The 19,297-nt window shown below is 47.6% G+C and overlaps 1 protein-coding gene across 8 annotated transcripts in view; it reads right to left on the bottom strand.

Moving 5' to 3' along the window:
* pbx4 (pre-B-cell leukemia transcription factor 4) overlaps nt 1-19,297 on the bottom strand; it is a 530,484-nt gene that overhangs the window by 94,959 nt on the left and 416,228 nt on the right. For 7 of the 8 annotated variants that reach the window (XM_072491215.1, XM_072491216.1, XM_072491222.1 and 4 more), the window contains 2 exons: nt 18,420-18,610; nt 2,163-2,409 (listed from right to left, as the gene is read on the bottom strand). In XM_072491215.1, coding sequence (XP_072347316.1) covers nt 2,163-2,409; nt 18,420-18,610 — 438 coding nt within the window. The remainder of the gene's footprint in view (nt 1-2,162; nt 2,410-18,419; nt 18,611-19,297) is intronic. The other variant, XM_072491217.1, reaches the window with a different exon arrangement.

The raw sequence follows: 19,297 nt of genomic DNA, 5'->3' as shown, positions 1-19,297 counted from the left end.
TTCAAACATTCTTACACCAGATATGTGGGTTTAAAGGAAAAGTCTATGTTTTCTAAAGGATGTCAAAAATTCTATACATCTTGGACCAATTTTAATATATTCTGCACTGTTAAAATTTTTAAAAGATCATTAAAATTTAAACATAATTATTAGTAGAGACTAGCTGGAAGCTGGTGCTTGCAACATCACAATAATAATGTACTCTAAAAGCAAACAGAAAAAGAAACATTCCCATTCCACTTCTTCAGGGTAAATGAATGACTTTGTTGAGATCTACTAAGCTGAAGACTTTACCATGTTTAGTAGAATGCCCTTCACCAGTGACGATACAGGATAAGTCCTGCATAGACACTTCGGTCTCCTTCCGTCACATATTACTAGGACAGTTGGTAAGCAGCTATGGTCTCTTTCCCAATGTATGTCCACTTGTGAGTTTGTGCAGTGGCTATTCAGGGAATATCAAACATTTTTCCAGAGAAACCCCCCCAGCAATGTCTCAGGTTTCAATCACTATCTGCCCAGAACAGGTTAATAACCACACTACAGTGAACCAGGGACTCAGTTACCACAGAAACAAGAATTTCAGCTCAAATTGAAGGCATGCATTTTATTTAGTTTACCTTTGCCTGATAACATACAGCGTTGTGTCATCATAATATTACAAGTAGAGCTGCAAACTGGAATAATCATGTCACAATATGGCAGCCTGCTCTATGTTAATCTGCACTGGTAAAGAACACCATTACTTAAATGATTAAATAATGCATAATGAAAACACGGGAGTGCCAGCACTTAGGGTTTAAACAGTAAATTTAATCGTTCTATTATCTTATTTCCGAAAACACAGATTTTTCCTTTAAAGCAGATATTTCCATGTGAGACTAATTTAAATATGGTGCAAGCTTGTTAATGAGAAAGTTAATGTAAAGAGCCTACTTCTTCACAGAAACATTCACTCCCCACACATTCAGCAGTGTTTTCCTAACAGCGGCTGTATAAAGGGGAATGCTTGCTCGCCAGACTGGTTTGCAACAAGAGGTTTGTACTGCAACATTTGTTAAACAAAAATGCCTTATCAGGTTTACTCTTTTCAACTTACTTTAATTTGGACATTACCAGTACAATTTATAAATCCCAAAATGGCCGACATTTCGCCAATAAACCACCGGAGTACAAAAAGATGTCATAAATGTCGTTAAAAAATGAGAGATTTTTGGCCAAAAACATACCTGCCAGCATTTCAAATTTACAGGGCATTTCATGAGCTGGGCAGCAAAAAATCTGGACATACGAGTTGAAGGGAGATGTACAAGTGGAGGAGGACACAAAAAAAAGTATTTATTCCAACCACACTGGGACCAAATTACAGATCCTGCATCGATCACTTTGAGTGACGGCATTTCTAACATATTGAACCTGCTATCTGGGGACCTTGGAGATGATGTGTAGACGATATAAATCTGGCTGGTACCTGTAGTAACTGACCAACCAGCAGCTGTTGTAGTTCTTCTGATGTTGCAAAAATAAAAAGGCTTGACCCAGCAAACGCATGCAGTTCGTATTTAGGTATGAGTGGACAGGAAAATCACTTGCCCAGCAGTGGCACTGGAAAAATTGGCAGGTATGCAGAAATATATGACGCATAATAAAGACCAGGGCATTCAAAGCAATCGAAAACTGGTAAAACAGGTTTATGTTTGTACCTTCCCTTGTTATCTCATGAATATATTTACATAGAGAAGGAGGAACAGTTTTATTATGACAGTGTAATGGCTGTAAACTATTTTTTAAATGTTCAGATTTAGCTACAAGAGGTAGTCGCCAGTCTCTGTACGAGATTGGCACTGTTCATTCACACGGTTACAATCCATTTAGGCTTCAAACTCAAAAAACCGGCATACTATACTATAATCACACCAGCTTTGTGTTTGGGGAAACAAATTCATTGGTAAAAAAAAATCTTACGAAAGTGTTTGGATCCTATCTCTATCTTGGGCTACAGCAAAAGTCTGAACTGCCGCGTTAAAAAAAAAAGCAGCCAGCAACCATTAATTTAATATTGTACAATATTTTGTAATATCTTATCCCAGAATCCCTGGCAGGTAGATCAAACATATGTACGGATATAAAAGCACAATTCACATATTAAGCTTTTCGCCTACATTTGTTGCTTTGCTTGTTTCTCCAAGCTGGCTTGAGGGAAATGTGTAGTGATATCTGTGGATGTGGACTGCAGGCGATTCCCAGGCTGAAGCTGGGAGAGTAGGCTGTACCTGTGACACTGTGATACCACATTTCTTTGCCAGTTCCTCTTTGGCTTCCTCACTAGGGTAGGGATTACTCAGGTGGGAGTAGAAATACTCGTTCAGGACTTCGGTGGCCTGTTTGCTGAAGTTGCGTCGTTTCCGCCTTTGAAGTGAAACAAACAAAAGTGAAGAGTTTGTTACGTGTGACTGGTTTAAAGTGGGTCTCCAACATTTAAACTTTCCCTTCCATATCAGACTAATTCTGTTCACCCCATCACACCGTACTCAGCCAGGTTGTTTTTTTTCACCCTGCATGCCATCCACGCAGAGTGAAAAAACAAAACTGCAAAACAAACAAATATTTCATCCTTAATTTTGTTGTACACAAACTCTGTGGCCGCAAATGAACTAAACGGGAACAAAGTCCCATAGCGAGCGCGCTTAGCCGCATGTTTCCCGGCGCAAGCAGGGTTAGATAGGGGCCTCAGTGGGGAACACGCGGACGAGGCCACACATAACTCTGTTTTGTGCACCGAGAAACTGCTTGCCGGAACTCTTGCAAGAGATTAGGATGCCCCCGAAGCAATCCACGACCACCCACCCCAACCTCAACACACTATGGGAGGGCCTCCAGTCAACCCCCAAATCAAGGCATGCCGAGCCGATCATCACCGCACACAAAATGCCAGCTTGGCACCTTGACAGTGCCAACCTAGCACCCTGGCAGTGCCCTGCCAGCTAGCAATGTCATCTTTGGCAGTGGCACTGCCAGGGTGTCCAGGTGGCACCAGCACTGCCAGGGCACCACCCTGCCTAAAGGGCATGTACCTGGGGGCCTATGTCCCCCAAAAGTGTTGTTCAATCTGGTCCCTGTTTGTGGAGACCAGTTTTTTTCTCTCCAAAAAATATACTTTCTTCATAACATCTCTAATAAACATCTCTAATAAACATTGCAGAACATTTTGAATTGTCGTGACTGTACATTTCCTCCAGAGTTACATATTCACTTCACTTTCTTGCATTCAATTGGGATGATATTCCACACATTTCCCGGTTTACTTTACAATTCTTTCGTAAGTATTTACATCGTCATGCTTCTTTCAATACTTTTGTACATTGGAGTGTTAATGACCCAGACCAAGGGGTTTTACACTGTTACCTGCCCCTCAGTGTACATCTGCTGGAGGACCTTACACAGTGGCCTTTCCCCATTGCGCATTGGCAGCAGCTGCCCCAAGCTTGAGTGCGTCCCTCAGCACGTAGTCCTGGACCTTGGAATGTGCCAGTCTGCAACACTCGGTCGAAGACAATTCTTTGCACTGGAAGATCAGCAAGTTTCGGGCAGATCAAAGAGTGTCTTTCACCGAGTTGATGACCTTCCAGCAGCAGTTGATGTTTGTCTCAGTGTGTGTCCCTGGAAACAGTCCGTAGAGCAGAGTCCTGTGTCACAGAGCTGCTCGGGATGAACCTTGACAAATACCACTGCATCTCTCGCCAGACCTTCTTTGCAAAGGCACATGTGGAGACCAGTTTTTTTTTTATTCAAAAAAATATACTTTATTCATAAAATTTATCATAAGCATTACAGAGCATTTTGAATTGTCTTGACTGTACATTTCCGTCAGAGCTACACATTGCCTTGACTTTCTTCCATTCAATTTTGATATTATTATATACATATCACTCTTTACATTACAATTCCTTCTTAAATATTTACATTGTCATGTTTGTTTTATACATTGGAGTGTTGGTGGCCCAGACCGAGGGGGGTTTACACTGTTACCCGCCCCTCGGTGTACATTTGCTGGAAAGACCTTACACAGTGGTCTTTCCCCATTGCGCCTTGGCGGCAGCTGCCCCAAGCTTGAGTGCGTCCCTCAGCACGTAGTCCTGGACCTTGGAATGTGGCAGTCTGCAACACTCGGTCGAGGACAATTCTTTGCACTGGAAGATCAGCAAGTTTCGGGCAGACCAAAGAGCGTCTTTCACCGAGTTGATGACCTTCCAGCAGCAGTTGATATTTGTCTCGGTGTGTCCCCCTGGAAACAGTCCGTAGAGCACAGAGTCCTGTGTCACAGATCTGTTCGGGATGAACCTTGACAAATACCACTGCATCTCTCTCCAGACCTTCTTTGTAAAGGCACATTCCACAAGGAGGTGTGTGACCGTCTCATTTCCCCCACAGCCACTCCGAGGGCAGCGTGCATTGGCGCAGAGCCTTCGGGTGTGCATGAAGAATCTGACAGGGAGGGCCCTTCTCACCACCAGCCAAGCTAGGTCTTGGTGCTTGTTTGAAAGTTCTGGTGATGAGGCGTTCTGCCAGATGACTCTGGCAGTCTGCTCAGGGACCCATCCAACATACTCCATGGTCTCCTTTTCCCTGAGGGCCTCGAGGTCATTACGTGCTGACCACTGCTTCATTGCCTTGTGGTCAAAGGTGTTTTTCTTCAAAAATTTTTCCACGGAGGACAGGTGATACGGTACGGTCCAACTACTTGGAGCGTTCCGCGGCAATGAGGCCAGGCCCATCCTTCGTAACACCGGGGACAGGTAGAACCTCAGTATGTAGTGACACTTGGTGTTTGCATACTGGGGGTCCACGCACAGCTTGATGCAGCTGGACACAAAGGTGGCCAACAGGATGAGGGAGGCGTTGGGTATGTTCCGCCCTCCCTTCTCCAGAGGTTTGTACATGGTGTCCCTTCGGACACGGTCCATCTTGGATCTCCAGATGAATTTGAAGATGGCTCGGGTGACTGCTGCGGCGTAGGGTCGGGTTATGGGCCAGACCTTCGCCACGTGCAGTAGCACCGAGAGTACCTCACACCTGATGACCAGGGTTTCGCCCGCAATGGAGAGGGAGCGTTGCTCCCACCAGCCCAGTTTCTGCCTTGCCTTTGCTATGCGCTCCTCCCAGGTTTTGGTGCACGCCCCAGCAGCTCCGAACCATATTCCCAGCACCTTCAGGTAATCTGACCTGACAGTGAAGGGGACAAAGGACCGGTCGGCCCAGTTCCCAAAGAACATGGCCTTGCTCTTGCCACGGTTTACCTTGGCTCCCAAGGCCAGTTCAAACTGGTCGCAGGTGGTCAAGAGCCTGCGTACTGACGCAGGATCCGAGCAGAAGACGGCAACGTCGTCCATGTACAGGGAGGCCTTGACTTGCGTGCCTCCACTGCCTGGGGTCGTCACTCCTCTTATACCCGGATCCTTCCTGATGGACTCGGCAAAAGGTTCTATGCAGCACACAAAAAGGCCAGAGGAGAGAGGGCAGCCCTGCCCGACTCCAGATTTGATCTGGAACTTTTCTGATCCCCACCCATTGATTGAGACTGCGCTATAGATATTTGTGTAGAGCAGTTTGATCCAATTGCGAATTCCCTCCCCAAACCCCATTTTGGAGAGCACATCCATCATGTAGGTGTGCGATATTCTGTCAAAAGCCTTCTCCTGGTCAAGGCTGATGAGGCAAGTGTCCACCCTCCTGTCCTGCACGTAGACGATCGTATCCCTGAGTAGCGCGAGGCTATCAGAGATCTTCCTGCCGGGTACAGCACAGGTCTGATCAGGGTGGATCACCGACTCCAGAGCAGACCTGACCCGATTGGCGATGACCTTGGCTAGAATTTTGTAATCCACATTCAACAGTGAAATGGGTCGCCAATTTCGAATTTCTTCCCTTTCCCCCTTCTGCTTGTAGATGAGGGTGATGATGCCTTTCCTCATGGACTCTGACATGCTGCCTTCCAGAAGCATACTCTCGTACACTTCCAGCAGGTCTGGGCCCATCCAGTCCCACAGAGCCGAATACAACTCAACCGGTAAGCCGTCGCTTCCGGGAGTTTTACTCGTCTCAAAGTACTTGACGGCCTTTGTCAGCTCATCCAGAGTTAGTGGTTTGTCCAGGTTTTCCAGCTCGCTGTCGCCCATGACCTCCGTGATAGTCGACAGGAAGGTCTGGGAAACAGTGCTATCTGTTGGCTTCAGGTCATACAGTCCGGCATAAAAGGATTGGCTGATCCTCAGGATGTCAGACTGCGATGACTTTACAGAGCCATCTTCTTCCTTCAGGCTGCTGATCAGAGAGGTCTCTCTGTGCACCTTTTGGAAGAAGAAGCGTGAGCACTTTTCGTCCTGCTCCACGGAGCGGACTCTGGAACGGAAGATAACCTTGGAGGCCTCCGAGGTGTAGAGCGAGGCATGCTGGCTCTTCACCTCTTGGAGATCCTCCTTGACATCCACCTCCATCAACTGCAGCTGGAGCAAATTCTGCATACTTTTCTGGAGCCTGGACATGACCCCTCGTCTCTCTCTCACCTTTTGAACGCCCTTCAGGATGAAAAACCTCTTGATATTCCCCTTGATTGCTTCCCACCAGAGATGTGGGGCCTCAAAGAGTGGTTTCACAGTTCTCCAACCCTTGTAATCCCTCCTGAGTTCCTCGAGGTTCTCAGGGGTCAGCAGTTTTGCATTTAGATTCCATGTCCCCCTGCCTACCCCCTGGTCTTCCTGCAGGTGGCAGTCGGCCAGTAGGAGGCAGTGGTCAGAGAAGAACACCAGCCTTACGTCGGTGGACCTGACCGTGAAAGCTCGGGACACAAAGAAGAAGTCTATCCTGGAGCGGACGGACACGTCTGGCCGTGACCACGTGTATCTATGCTGCGCTCCGTCTGCAGGTTTGCTGCAGACGTCGAGCAGCTTGGCGTCTTTTACCATTTCCATCAGGAGTCTGGACGTAGCGTCTAGTTTGCTGTCGGCTCTGCTGGATCTTTTTTGGTCACTAAGGGCAATTTAGCACGGCCAATCTGCCTCACCTGCACATCTTTGGACTGTGGGAGGAAACCGGAGCACCCGGAGGAAACCCACGCACACACGGGGAGAACGTGCAGACGCCGCACAGACAGTGACCCAGACCGGGAATCAAACCTGGGACCCTGGAGCTGTGAAGCAATTGTGCTAACAACCATGCTACCATACTGCCGTCTGTGTACTCTGGGATAACACAGGCTGCAACTGGATGCAGCTTTACCCAAAAGATACTCCAGACCTTGAAGTTAGTTCAATCTGATTTATTGAACCAGTAGCACAGTTCTCTATGAGTTCGACTCTCTGCTAACCTAAGTGTGGTTACTCTGTCTAACTGGACCAGCCTACCTCTTAGCCACGTGCTGGAGGTGTGATACTGTACATACACCCTGACTCACTCTGTAGATGTTCATCAGTGGAAAGAGGCGGAGTGTGAGTGTCTCATGCCTTTTATAGTGTGATACCACCCGAGTGTCCTGCCTGCTCATTGGTCATGTCCTGTTCTCTGTGTTCATTAGCTGCCTGTCTGTATGTCATTATCTGCATGTCTGCATATCATGACAGTGGCACTCCATCCAAGTTCTCAGGGCTTGACGCCTGTGGCATTAACCTCCACGGCTCTCTCATCCCACTGCCTTCTGAGTGTGTGTCTGGAAGGGCTCCTCGATTTCTCCTACACCAAGTTCTCCAATGCACTGTTCATAACCTTGGAGCCTGCTCCCTCTTCCCATGTTTCACAGGTCAGATTCACTTCTTACGCCATCACGGGGACATGCTTGATCCATTATGCATCTCCCTTTTAAGAGGTGCCGTGCAGACTAGGTTTAAGTGACACTAGCAATTTATGATACTGTTCCCGCTGCTCAGATATCCAGCCAAGCAGTAGCATGGTTAGTGCTGGATAAATACTGAAATTATTTATAACAGTGGGTAGACAAAGCTGATCTGCTAGCATTGGTCAATGGTGTGAGTTACCTGTACACCCTGATCCTGGCACCTGTTTCTAGGGGTATCAAATGTGCCTCCAGTTAAGATCTCCCATATACTGTATTGAACAAACCACTGAAAGCTCATCTAACGATGATACAAATTGCTACAGTCTTACAGCAAATATTAGTCTCCCTCACATCAGACATTAATCACACTTTGGACAAGATTTTAACTCGCTCACAACCCAGTCACCTACATATTGATTCCGATTCACAAAGTATTCCCCAGTGCAAGATAGAAACACAAAAATGAGAAATAAACTTGTCAGTTTATGGCCCCCCCACCCTCGCCCCACAGGTGTCAGGCTCAGACTGAAAATCGGTGAGTAGCGCTCCCGACCAGCTTCACTCCAGATCTGGAGCCATTCAGATAAAAAAACGTGTGTGGGGGTTTTCACCGTCACTCTGACAGGTCGGGGCCTGATAGAGCCGCAGCTCCACAGATATCGGGGGACCATCTTTAACAGGTGCCCCAATCAGCACAGAATCTGAATGGCCCGTTTCATATTCACATTAGGACACTGCTGATAAGCAAAGGGGGCTGCTCCCCCCCACCTCCCTCCCAGGATCGAACCCAGGTCTTTGGCGCCAAAGAGGCCGCAGGGCTAACCACTGCGCCACCGTGTCGCCCGATGCTCCACCCCTCTTAGGTGCAAGTCTCGTGGGCACAAATTAGTGCAAGTATTGACTAGCGGGGCCTGGACACTATGTGAAGGGGAGCAGGAGATTTAAAAAAACTCTGGAAAACCCTCAAATTATTGGACTTGCTAAGGGTCGGCCGGCCAGGCTGGGAGACAGGAACAGGTAGTGACTTTGTGCCGGGTCCGTGGATCCGGGGTGCCCCCCACAGGATCACGGTGGCCTGGCTCAGTCCGCCATGGTTGCAATCTGTCATTTAAATGCACCACTTTAGTGCTCCTTACAGACCCTAGCTGTTCATTCTGCTGAGCGCTGCCTGTGTCCCGGTATGCTCAGGGAGCCTCTGGTCACATGGGACCCACCCAGGCCACCCTTCTGGACATATTCATACCCCAGCTGTTGCATCCAGGAGATGGGTGTGGCCAGCCTCAAACAGGGACCCACCAGGTGTGGCACTCCTCAGAAGCGCTGCCCCACTGCAGAAGTAGGAGATCAACCAGTTCTCACCACAACCAGAGGACAGCTGAACCATGGCCTTGAGCCCTCCTTGGTTCTCTGTCTCACTCAAAGCAGAGGCCTCATCACTGTCGTCCCCCCCCCCCCCCCCCCCCCCCCCCCCCGGATCACCAGCTGGCTCCTCCTGGTGAGTCTGGCAGTGCTGACTGCCTCTGCCACCACCTCACACCACCTCTGCAGCCCACCTTGGGCAAGTGGGTATCCCTCCTCACTGGCATGGAGCTGTTTATCCACCTCAGACCCTCTGGGGAGGGGGGGGGGGGGGGGGTCAATGGTGCTTGTCTATCTCCACCACTTATCTCTCTGCTCAGTGGATATTATTCTCTATTTCTACCTGTCTGCCATCCCTTCTCTCAGTCAGTAATGAATGGTGGAGTTCTCCGATCCCACCTAAGGCAGATTTCTTGACGGGCGGAGTGGAGAATCCATAATCCCACACAGGACTCCTGGCGGCAGATTTCTGGGACGCCATCTTCGTCACCCCAATGTGTGTGCCAGCCTCTCAGGGGCACAGCTGTATCAGCCACAATGCAATGACGGCAGGAAAAGCCACAGAGCCTTACATTTCCCATAAGTTTCATATTCAGAGCATCACGTTCTCAACATTTCCTGAACCCTTTAATCATTCGCGTCTTCAATGTTTCATATAACAGAGGACAAAAGAACAAATGACTTCAGGGCTGAATATTGCCTTTGTCAGAGTCCCTAATGCACTGGAAGAGGTGAAGGAGGGAGAGTGCAGCTCCAGCAGGAGGCGCCACCTGAGGGATGGGGTCAAGGGGAACCAGAGCACAGCTTGGTGTGCAGGCCTGTCTCACAGTCGCTGTCCCGGAGGTTCAGGAGAGACCCAGATAACGGAGCCGACTGACACATGCACATTCTTTGTGAAGACTTGACGCCACATGGGACTGTCAGTGGTTTTGAACTTGACAGCAGGGCTCAATTTCATTGCCTCTGGGTCTTCCCAGGGATCAACAGGTGACCTGTGTGGCATCTCTCAGTCCACAGCACATTGTTGCATAAAGATGCCCTTTACAGGAAGGCCCATCATTATGTCAAGTTTGTTCTGGGTGAAGATAGCTAGGCCGCGAGATTCACTGGCTTCACTGCCATCTCAGGCTTCCCAAGAGTGCAGGGTGCTCATGTGGCAATACAGGCTCCATAGCAGCAGCCCCAAATGTTTATAAACCTCAAGGGCTACCATTCCATCACGAGGCAATGGGTGTGCGATCACTAGAAGCACATGATGCACATCTGTGCAAGGTACCATGACTCCTACACCCAGAGACCAGAAGCTTTTGAGGGGGCGACAGGTCGGCAGGGATGGCTGCTCGGGGATAAGGAGGAGGTACCGAGGCATGTCCACTAAAACACTGGCTGATGGCATTGGTGCGTCATCCTCAGAGTCATTCCAAGGATAGGTATAATGTTGCCCTGGCTCCACACACTCCCTTATAGAGCAGACTGTAATGCTTCTGAAAATGTGCTGCAGATGCTTGGATCTCTCAGGTGATTCACTAATACACTCCCAATAGGGGTCCCTGCCTCATCGCCAGTGTGTTGCACCCTTCACAATTTGGCAATGTAAAGAGAGGATTGCTTGCCAGGTGGGAGCTGGAGGAGGATGAGAGCTCATCGGAGGATGTCCATCCAGAGGACCAGGAACCTCAAAAGGTTGCTGAGTGTCAGTATGAGTGCAATGATGCCATGTAGGAAGATGTGGGCCATGTGCCCAAGATACTTTCATTGCTAACAGGTTCCAGGAAAATTAATGTTAAGTGGGGGCATCTGGCCAGATCCCTCCTCGCCCTCAGTGTCATTTCCCTTTCAATTCAGGGGCTGCCCAACCATGGGGCCATTATCTCCGCTTTGGTCTGCAATGTCCTGTGAATGTGAGAACTGAGAGTCCACTGAGGAACGAGAGTGATGCGAAAGAAGACTTGAAGCTTTTGCCGCCATCTAATGATGCAAAGAGCGCTGCAACGGAGATGAGGACATGCCTCGGTACCTCCTCCTCTTTGTTCTGCTACCACCATTGAGGAGACATAAATGTTGCTAGAATATCATTGCTGATAAGCTGTCCTCCCTCAGAGGTGTTGCTCGAGGAAGATGGGTTAGAGACGCTTACATCACACACACTCAAATAAAGATCTAAACACTGCAATAAAAGCAAAATACTGCAGATGCTGGAAATCTAAAATAAAATCAGGAAATGCTGGGCGAATGTAGCAGGTCTTGCAGCATCTGTGGAGAGAATTCAAGTTAATGTTTCGCAACCATATGACTATCCTACAGAACTGAAAAGGGATAGAATTGTAATCCTCGTCAATCTCTCCTTAGCTCCGACTTAACCGACCTTCCATTCTACTCTACCCTCCCCTCCAACTATATAATTCGTCAAATTTCCATCCCTCTTCAGTTCTGTAGAAGAGTCATATGGACGTTAACCCTGCTTCTATCTCCAAAGAGAGCGTCTCTCACCTGCCGAGTTCATCCAGCAGTTGCTATTTTAAATTAAATATTTAAACACATCTCCCTGGCATCACACTAGGGTGTGGAGACTGGTTCAAAGGAGGCCGGCATCACATGGAAGTTAATACCACAGTTGGACAATAGGGGATAGCTAAACATTGACATAAGAGGATCCCAATGTGCAAATTTGCAACTACTTCAATTGATCAAAACAGTCACATAGCCATCAAGGCTATGTGACATTAGGGGCAGCACAGTAGCATGGTGGATAGCACAATTGCTTCACAGCTCCAGGGTCCCAGGTTCGATTCCCCGCTGGGTCACTGTCTGTGTGGAGTTTGCACGTTCTCCCCGTGTGTGCGTGGGTTTCCTCCCAGTCCAAAGATGTGCAGGTTAGGTAGATTGGCCATGCTAAATTGCCCATAGTGTCCAAAATTGCCCTTAGTTCTGGGTGGAGTTACTGGGTTATGGGGATAGGGTGGAGGAGTGGACTTGGGTAGGGTGCTCTTTCCAAGAGCCAGTGCAGACTCGATGGGCCGAATGGCCTCCTCTGCACTGTTAATTCTATGTAATCAAATGTATTCACAAAAGTGCAATTTCTTTACAGTGATAGCACACCCGTGACCTAAAAATGACATTAAACGTTCCTAACTCTACTCTTAAGCCTGGATGCTGCCCCGGAGTGTCCAGCTGATGCTCAGCCTCCCTATGGGTGCCTCAGGGCCCGGCCTGACTCCTGCAGGACATTGTGTGTGCGAAGAGGGAGGTCAAGTCCTCGCCCATGTCACCTACACCTTGATGGTGCCCACCAGGAGGTGTGGCCATGGAGTCCAGGGCCGATCGCAGATCCAGCAAGACCTAGGTTTCCATGGTGATCACCAACCTTCCCATGGTGACCTCCAGATGTTCGCATGTCGGAGCCACGACAACAGACAGAACGTGCAAGGGGTCCTCCATCGTTCGCTCTAGTTTGCTGAGTGGCTGCGATCCGGCTCGATATTGACCTGTGCAAAACTAACGAGCATCCTAGGCGCAAGTTCCAGCCAGCGGGGTGAGTGCTGCTAAAACTACCTGCCACCGCACATTTTTCTCTCTCCCTGTCAGTCTCTTGATGGCTCTTCAAGACAGCCTCTCATTTACCGTGCTCTAGTTTCGCTAATGGATTCTCCCGAAACCAGCCTCACTAAGGCATTTACGCAGCAAGCCTTGTAAAAATTGCCTCGGATACTCTTTGCTCAATCTTGCAGTCGGCATTTGTTACTATTTCTCTTCAGTTACCAACTGATTGGCTGGCTACAATAAGTACTGTAGAGTCTCTTTGTGGGGGGTTAGGAGACATCTTTCTCCCAGGTCCACAGGACAGTAAGCAAAAATAAGTTCACTTACTCCACAGTGGTTAGCACTGCTACCTCACAGCGTCAGGGACCCTGGTTCAATTCCGGCCTCGGGTGACTGTCTGTGTGGAGTTTGCACTTTCGCCCCGTGTCTGGGTGGGTTTCCTCCGGGTGCTCCGGTTTCCTCCCACAGTCCAAAGATGTGCAGGTTGGGTAGATTGGCCATGATAAATTGCCCCTTAGTGTCCAATGATGTGCAGATTAGGTGGGGTTATGGGGATAAGGCGGAGGGATGATGTAGGTGGGGTGCTCTTTCAGAGGGACGGTGCTGAATCTATGGGCCAAATGGCCTCCTTCTGCACTGTAGGAATTCTATGGTTCTATTCTTATCCTTTCATCACCAGCTCCAGTGGTCCCTTTACTTTAAATAATTTTATGTGAATGGTGTACTCTTGTTTAATCTGGAGGAATTGGTTAAATGTTACAATACCCTTCCTTTAGGATTGTCAACATGCACTTTGGAAAAAATATTTTTTCCAAATGCAATATTGAGGTAAAATGTGAATTGATTGAGTCGCCACAAGCTGTATGATCACTCTATTCTCAACCAGAGGCAAGATAGAAGATATAGGAGTAGAATTAAGCCACTCGGCCCTTCGAGTCTGCTTCACCATTCTATCATGGTTTTGGAAGCTTCTCTGGGCGGCACGATGGCACACACTGCTGCCTCACAACGCTGAAGACCCGGGTTCGATCTCGGCTCTGGGTCACTGTCTGTGTGGAGTTTGCACATTCTCCCCGTGTCTGCATGGTCTCACCCCCACAACCCAAAGATGTACAGGGTAGATAGAATGGCCAGGCTAAATTGCCCCTTTATAAAAAAAGAACTTTGGAAGTTTCAGCTGATTTGTAGCTACATGTTAACAAGATAGGCAGTAAAATAAATCCCAGGTAGCTACAAACCCAGTAGTTTTGCATCAGATCAAAATAATGCAACTGATTCAGAGGAAAATTGAAAATTATCTACTTGAAAATCAATAGCAGCCAGTATGAACAGGATCTACTTGACTGACGTGAATTTGTATAGCACCTTAAACACAAAAATAGTTTCTCACCTTCACAGAAGCCAAATGCAAAATAGACACCAAGCCAGAAATGGACAAATTAGGTGGGGTGACAAAAAGACCGACATACTTTTCCATTTCTGCTGTACCACACCTGTAGGACCGTGTGCTCCCCATACCACAATCTAGTAAGAGTTGTGGGTCAGGTGAACTCCATGATCCACTTTGGGGTTCTCTAAACCCTGGCTCATAACACCAGTCAACACACAAGCCTGGCAGTGCACTGACTAGCTCCTCAATTTGGCTTAAATACATCCTGAGGACACACCTAGATGTAGCAGTAGACTACGAGGAGCACTGAGTGGGTACTGGGGAGTGACTATCTGTAGCTGGGGAGAATGGAAATGTCAAATGTTCACTAGTGAAACATGTTACCCCTGATACATGTGAAGCCTCTGTCACATTAATCAGAGAGGCTTTGTTGTTACGCCCCCCCCTCTCCACTCCCGGGTCCAAGCTCAAATGCCCTCGATGCAGATCCTGTTCAGAGGATGGGTGTGAGCGTGCTGTCAGCAGAACGATAGGAGTCAGGATTTGTCAGAAACTGAGGAGCACTAGCGATATCCTCACAGAGAGTTATCATCACTCTCCTGCCTTGCATACTGACCCACTGAGAGTGCCCACCCTAGAGGGATGCTACACAGGCCTTTGCAGGGTGGAACAGAGTGGCCGGAGAGGGGGCAGTATGATGGGGGAGGGGGGGTGAATTGGGGGGGAAGAGGGGTTGGAGGGAAATGGGAATCTGGTGAGGACCGGGGAGGTGTATGCAGGGCGACATGCGCGCCCTCAATTGCCCCTTGAGCCTGGTGCATCCCAGCGATGGCGGAGAATCCTGCAGCGCAGGCATCTTGGTGGGCCTGGTCCAGCTCAAAGTTGATTAAAGTCCACTGCCTGGGCATGCAGGACATCTGTGACTTCCTGGATGCGCCTGTGGGCTGTAGATTGTGAAATGCCACACAGATCCCCACTCAAGCCCTGGAGTGACCCGGTGGCATAGAGGTTGAGTGCTGCGGTGACCTTCACGGCCACCAGGAGCAGGTGTCCTCCTCCACAGCGTGGTCATCACAACTGGTTTTCATTTTCAAAAACCATAAGTGGAAGGTACCAGCGTGATGTCATACCGCCCGGGGCAGTACACTACGCATTTAATTATATTTAAATGCATTTAAATCAGGTTCATGCCCTGACCACGTCTTCGCGGGGTGGGGAAGGTCTCAAGGCAAGATCTCGCTGGCGCAAATCCTGTTATGGCCTCCTCATGAGATTTAGCAGCCATAACAGGATTTGTGCCCACGGATAGCTGACCTGAAAAGAACATAGAACATACAGTGCAGAAGGAGGCCATTCGGCCCATCGAGTATGCACCGACCCACTTAAGTCCTCACTTCCACCCTATCCCAGTAACCCAATAACCCCTCCTAACCTTTTTGGTCATTAAGGGCAATTTATTATGGCCAATCCACCTAACCTGCACGTCTTTGGATTGTGGGAGGAAACCGGAGAACCTGGAGGAAACCCACGCACACAGAGCGTGCAAACTCCGCACAGACAGTAACCCTGCGTTGAATTGAACCTTGGACCCTGGCGCTGTGAAGCCACAGTGCTATCCAATTCTGGTCGCCACACTACCAGAAGGATGTGGAGGCTTTAGAGAGGGTGCAGAAGAGATTTACCAGAATGTTGCCTGGTATGGAGGACATTAGCTATGAGGAGCGGTTGAATCAACTCGGTTTGTTCTCACTGGAATGACGGAGGTTGAGGGGCGACCTGATAGAGGTCTACAAAATTATGAGGGGCATAGACAGAGTGGATAGTCAGAGGCTTTTCCCCAGGGTAGAGGGGTCAATTACTAGGGGGCATAGGTTTAAGGTGAGAGGGGCAAGGTTTAGAGTAGATGTACGAGGCAAGTTTTTTTTACACAGAGGGTAGTGGGTGCCTGGAACTCGCTACCGGAGGCGGTGGTGGAAGCAGGGACGATAGTGACGTTTAAGGGGCATCTTGACAAATACATGTATAGGATGGGAATAGAAGGATACGGACCAAGGAAGTGTAGAAGATTGTAGTTTAGTCGGGCAGCATGGTCGGCACGGGCTTGGAGGGCCGAAGGGCCTGTTCCTGTGCTGTACATTTCTTTGTTCTTTTTGTTTGTTTTGCTACCGTGCTGCCCAAGAACCACGCCCAAAATGAACACAGGAAAGTTAGAGACGGGGCAGTATTTGTTGCTGGTGACAGGAGTACGGGTGGGAATTCGGGAAGTGGAATGATAACAGTGGTTTTAATTGAGAATGAAGGAGCCTGAGACTGACAGTATCAGTTACAAAGAAGTTTAGGAAAAAGAGTCGAATAGGAAGAGAGCTTAAAACAGGCTTCCTCGATGAAATGAACTGAGAGAGGACTGAGAAGGAAATGGACCAGACCCATTCAGGCCTCAAATGGGTGGAAAGTGAATACAGGTTATTAAGGGATTGGTTGATGCATTGGAAAGTTTTGATCTTTCTAACAAAGAAATCCATGAGTTTTGTGCACTTGCAAGTAGGAAGAGTTTAAGGAGGTGATTTACTAAAGAGAAAAACATCAAACCTAGGGTTACTCCTGCTCACCAGGAATTTCATTTATATAGCCCTTTTCATGGCCACCAGATGTCCCGATGCACTTTACAGCCAATACAATGCTTTTGAAGTGCAATCACTGCTGTAATGTTGGAAATGCAACAGCCAATTTGTGCACAGCAAGATCCCACACAGAGTAGTATGATAATAGTCAGATAATTCAACTGATGTGGCAAGCACCTCACTTTTCTTTAAAGTAGCACATTTACGGCCATCTCAGAGAGCAGACAGAGCATTGGTTTATTGTCTCATCCGAATGATAGATAATATCATTTTACAACTCCTTCGCTAAGCAAAAAATGGATCCTGGAAGATGTGGGACGGATGAACTAAATACTGTTCATATCTATCACCTGCAGGGTAGTAACCATCAATAATAAAAATAACCTTTATTGTCACAAGTAGGCTTACATTAACACTGCAATGAAGTTACTGTGAAAAGCCCCTAGTCGAGACATTCCGGCACCTGTACGGGTACACAGAGGGAGATTCAGAATGTCCAAATTACTTAATAGCACGTCTTTCGGGATTTGTGGGAGGAAACCGGAGCACCCAGAGGAAACCCACGCAGACATGGGGAGAACGTGCAGACTCCGCGCAGACAGTGACCCAAGCCGGGAATCGAACCTGGGACCCTGGTGCTGTGAAGCCATAGTGCTAACCACTATGCTACCCTGGACAAAGAGAGGGACTTTTCCAGCCCTTCCCACCAGTGGGATCTTCCGATCCCGCCAAAGATGCCTCCCCCACTCCATCCGCGGTGTGATAGTGAGCCACGCTGTAGACATCGGCGGGAGGGATTATCCTATTGGTGCACAGCACCACCTTACTGCTGGGAAATCTACTGAAGACAGTCTTTGATAAAAATGGCATTCATATCTTTTATAATGGGCAAGACCTAAATGGAAGATAGCTGAAGATACTACGAAGAGTCAAACGGACTCAAAACGTTAAATCCGTTTTCTCTCCTTACAGATGCTGCCAGACCTGCTGACTTTTCCCAGAATTCTCTGCTTCTGTTGTGGAAGGTACCTGATCCAGTTCAGACCAACAGCCATGTTATTGCCAAGCAAAATGTAATCTTTCTGCATAATTAATATTGACTTCTCAAACATACTAATAATGTTTACTTTGTTAAAGCATTATCAAGTATTAGCAATGTATTTTAAATGTACAATTAATGTGGAAAAACTAGCCAACAAATAGTTTGTTTCACAAGAACAAAATGAAATGAAATGAAATGTAAATCGCTTATTGTCACAAGTAGGCTTCAAATGAAGTTACAGTGGAAAGCCCATAGTCGCCACATTCTGGCGCCTGTTCGGGGAGGCTGTTACGGGAATCGAACCGTGCTGCTGGTCTGCCTTGGTCTGCTTTCAAAGCCAGCGATTTAGCCCAGTGCTAAAAGAACGGTGTGAAACGTCATCATCAGTGGTCGGGTTTCTGTGCCATTTGCATTGTGTGCTTGCACTTTACCTATAGTTTGCGCCTTCGTATTCGGTGAGGGAGTTACAAGGATTAATTTTAAATTATGTTTAAGTTTGACTTGGTACATTAAAAAAAAGAGTTTTGTTTTAATGTTTTTTTAAAAAAAGCTTAATTGATGACAATTACAAAGTTGTTCTATCGATTTGTGCAGCTTACAAGCAGATGCTTGTGGCCTGAATTCGACTGCCATCCCTACCTTGCATCAAGGAAACGAGAGCGTAGGATCATGACGGCTTCACACGTGCTCTGTTTTAGCTGCATCTGAATGGTGTTGAATTTCCGGTGGATTATAGAAACCATACGCTCTATCTCCTTCGGCGAGATAGGTCTGGTCCGACTCTGTTCACGGAGCAAGTTCATAACATGCGTGGTAAATTCACTACATGCCTGCAAACACAACACACCAGGGTCAGAATATGCATCAATAAGGGATTCGCAAGATGAAATGCACAGATGGGTGCTAGCTACAGCATTTTTCATTCTTTAGCATCTGTTAATTAGTTGGTGTGTAAAGCTCTGAGCACTTGGGGACCAGGAACTGTATGGATGACAGACAATGCTTCTGCTCGCACTTCAGAAGAAAATGTTGCACCAGACAGTGTTTATCCTCGAGGCTGAATCCCTCATTGGGTTGAGTTTATCCTGTATTGTTGCACAACATGGAAAGTTTTTCAAAGTTCTTTGTTCACTTATGCCATTAAGAAGTTCTTCAATGCTCACAATCAACTTCAAGTTGAAACATTCCTTTGAACCATTTGCTATCAAGTACCCAGCATTCTGCTAGGCATGTACCTCATCTAGAAAAGCTGCCCTCCAATATTTGATCTCCCTCCTTAATTGAAGGATTTTTGAACAGCTACGGTGGTCCAATAAAATAATTTGTAACAATCTTGGAACCAGTCTATAATATTAGAAAACTCTTCCAGATGAATTTACCTTTAGGCAATGGTGGCTGTTTATATGCTTTAAATAGTTCTCTATAAAAATAACAGTTCTACAATTTAGCTTTTGTTACGATTAAGATATACATCGGGTGCCATTTTACAGCGGTTAAGTAGGAACTGGTTGAAGGTC

The sequence above is a fragment of the Scyliorhinus torazame genome, chromosome 27 (assembly GCF_047496885.1).
Source record: "Scyliorhinus torazame isolate Kashiwa2021f chromosome 27, sScyTor2.1, whole genome shotgun sequence".
NCBI lineage: Eukaryota > Metazoa > Chordata > Chondrichthyes > Carcharhiniformes > Scyliorhinidae > Scyliorhinus > Scyliorhinus torazame.
The sequence above is the reverse complement of the archived record's forward strand: the minus strand, read 5'-3'. Positions and strand labels throughout refer to the sequence as shown.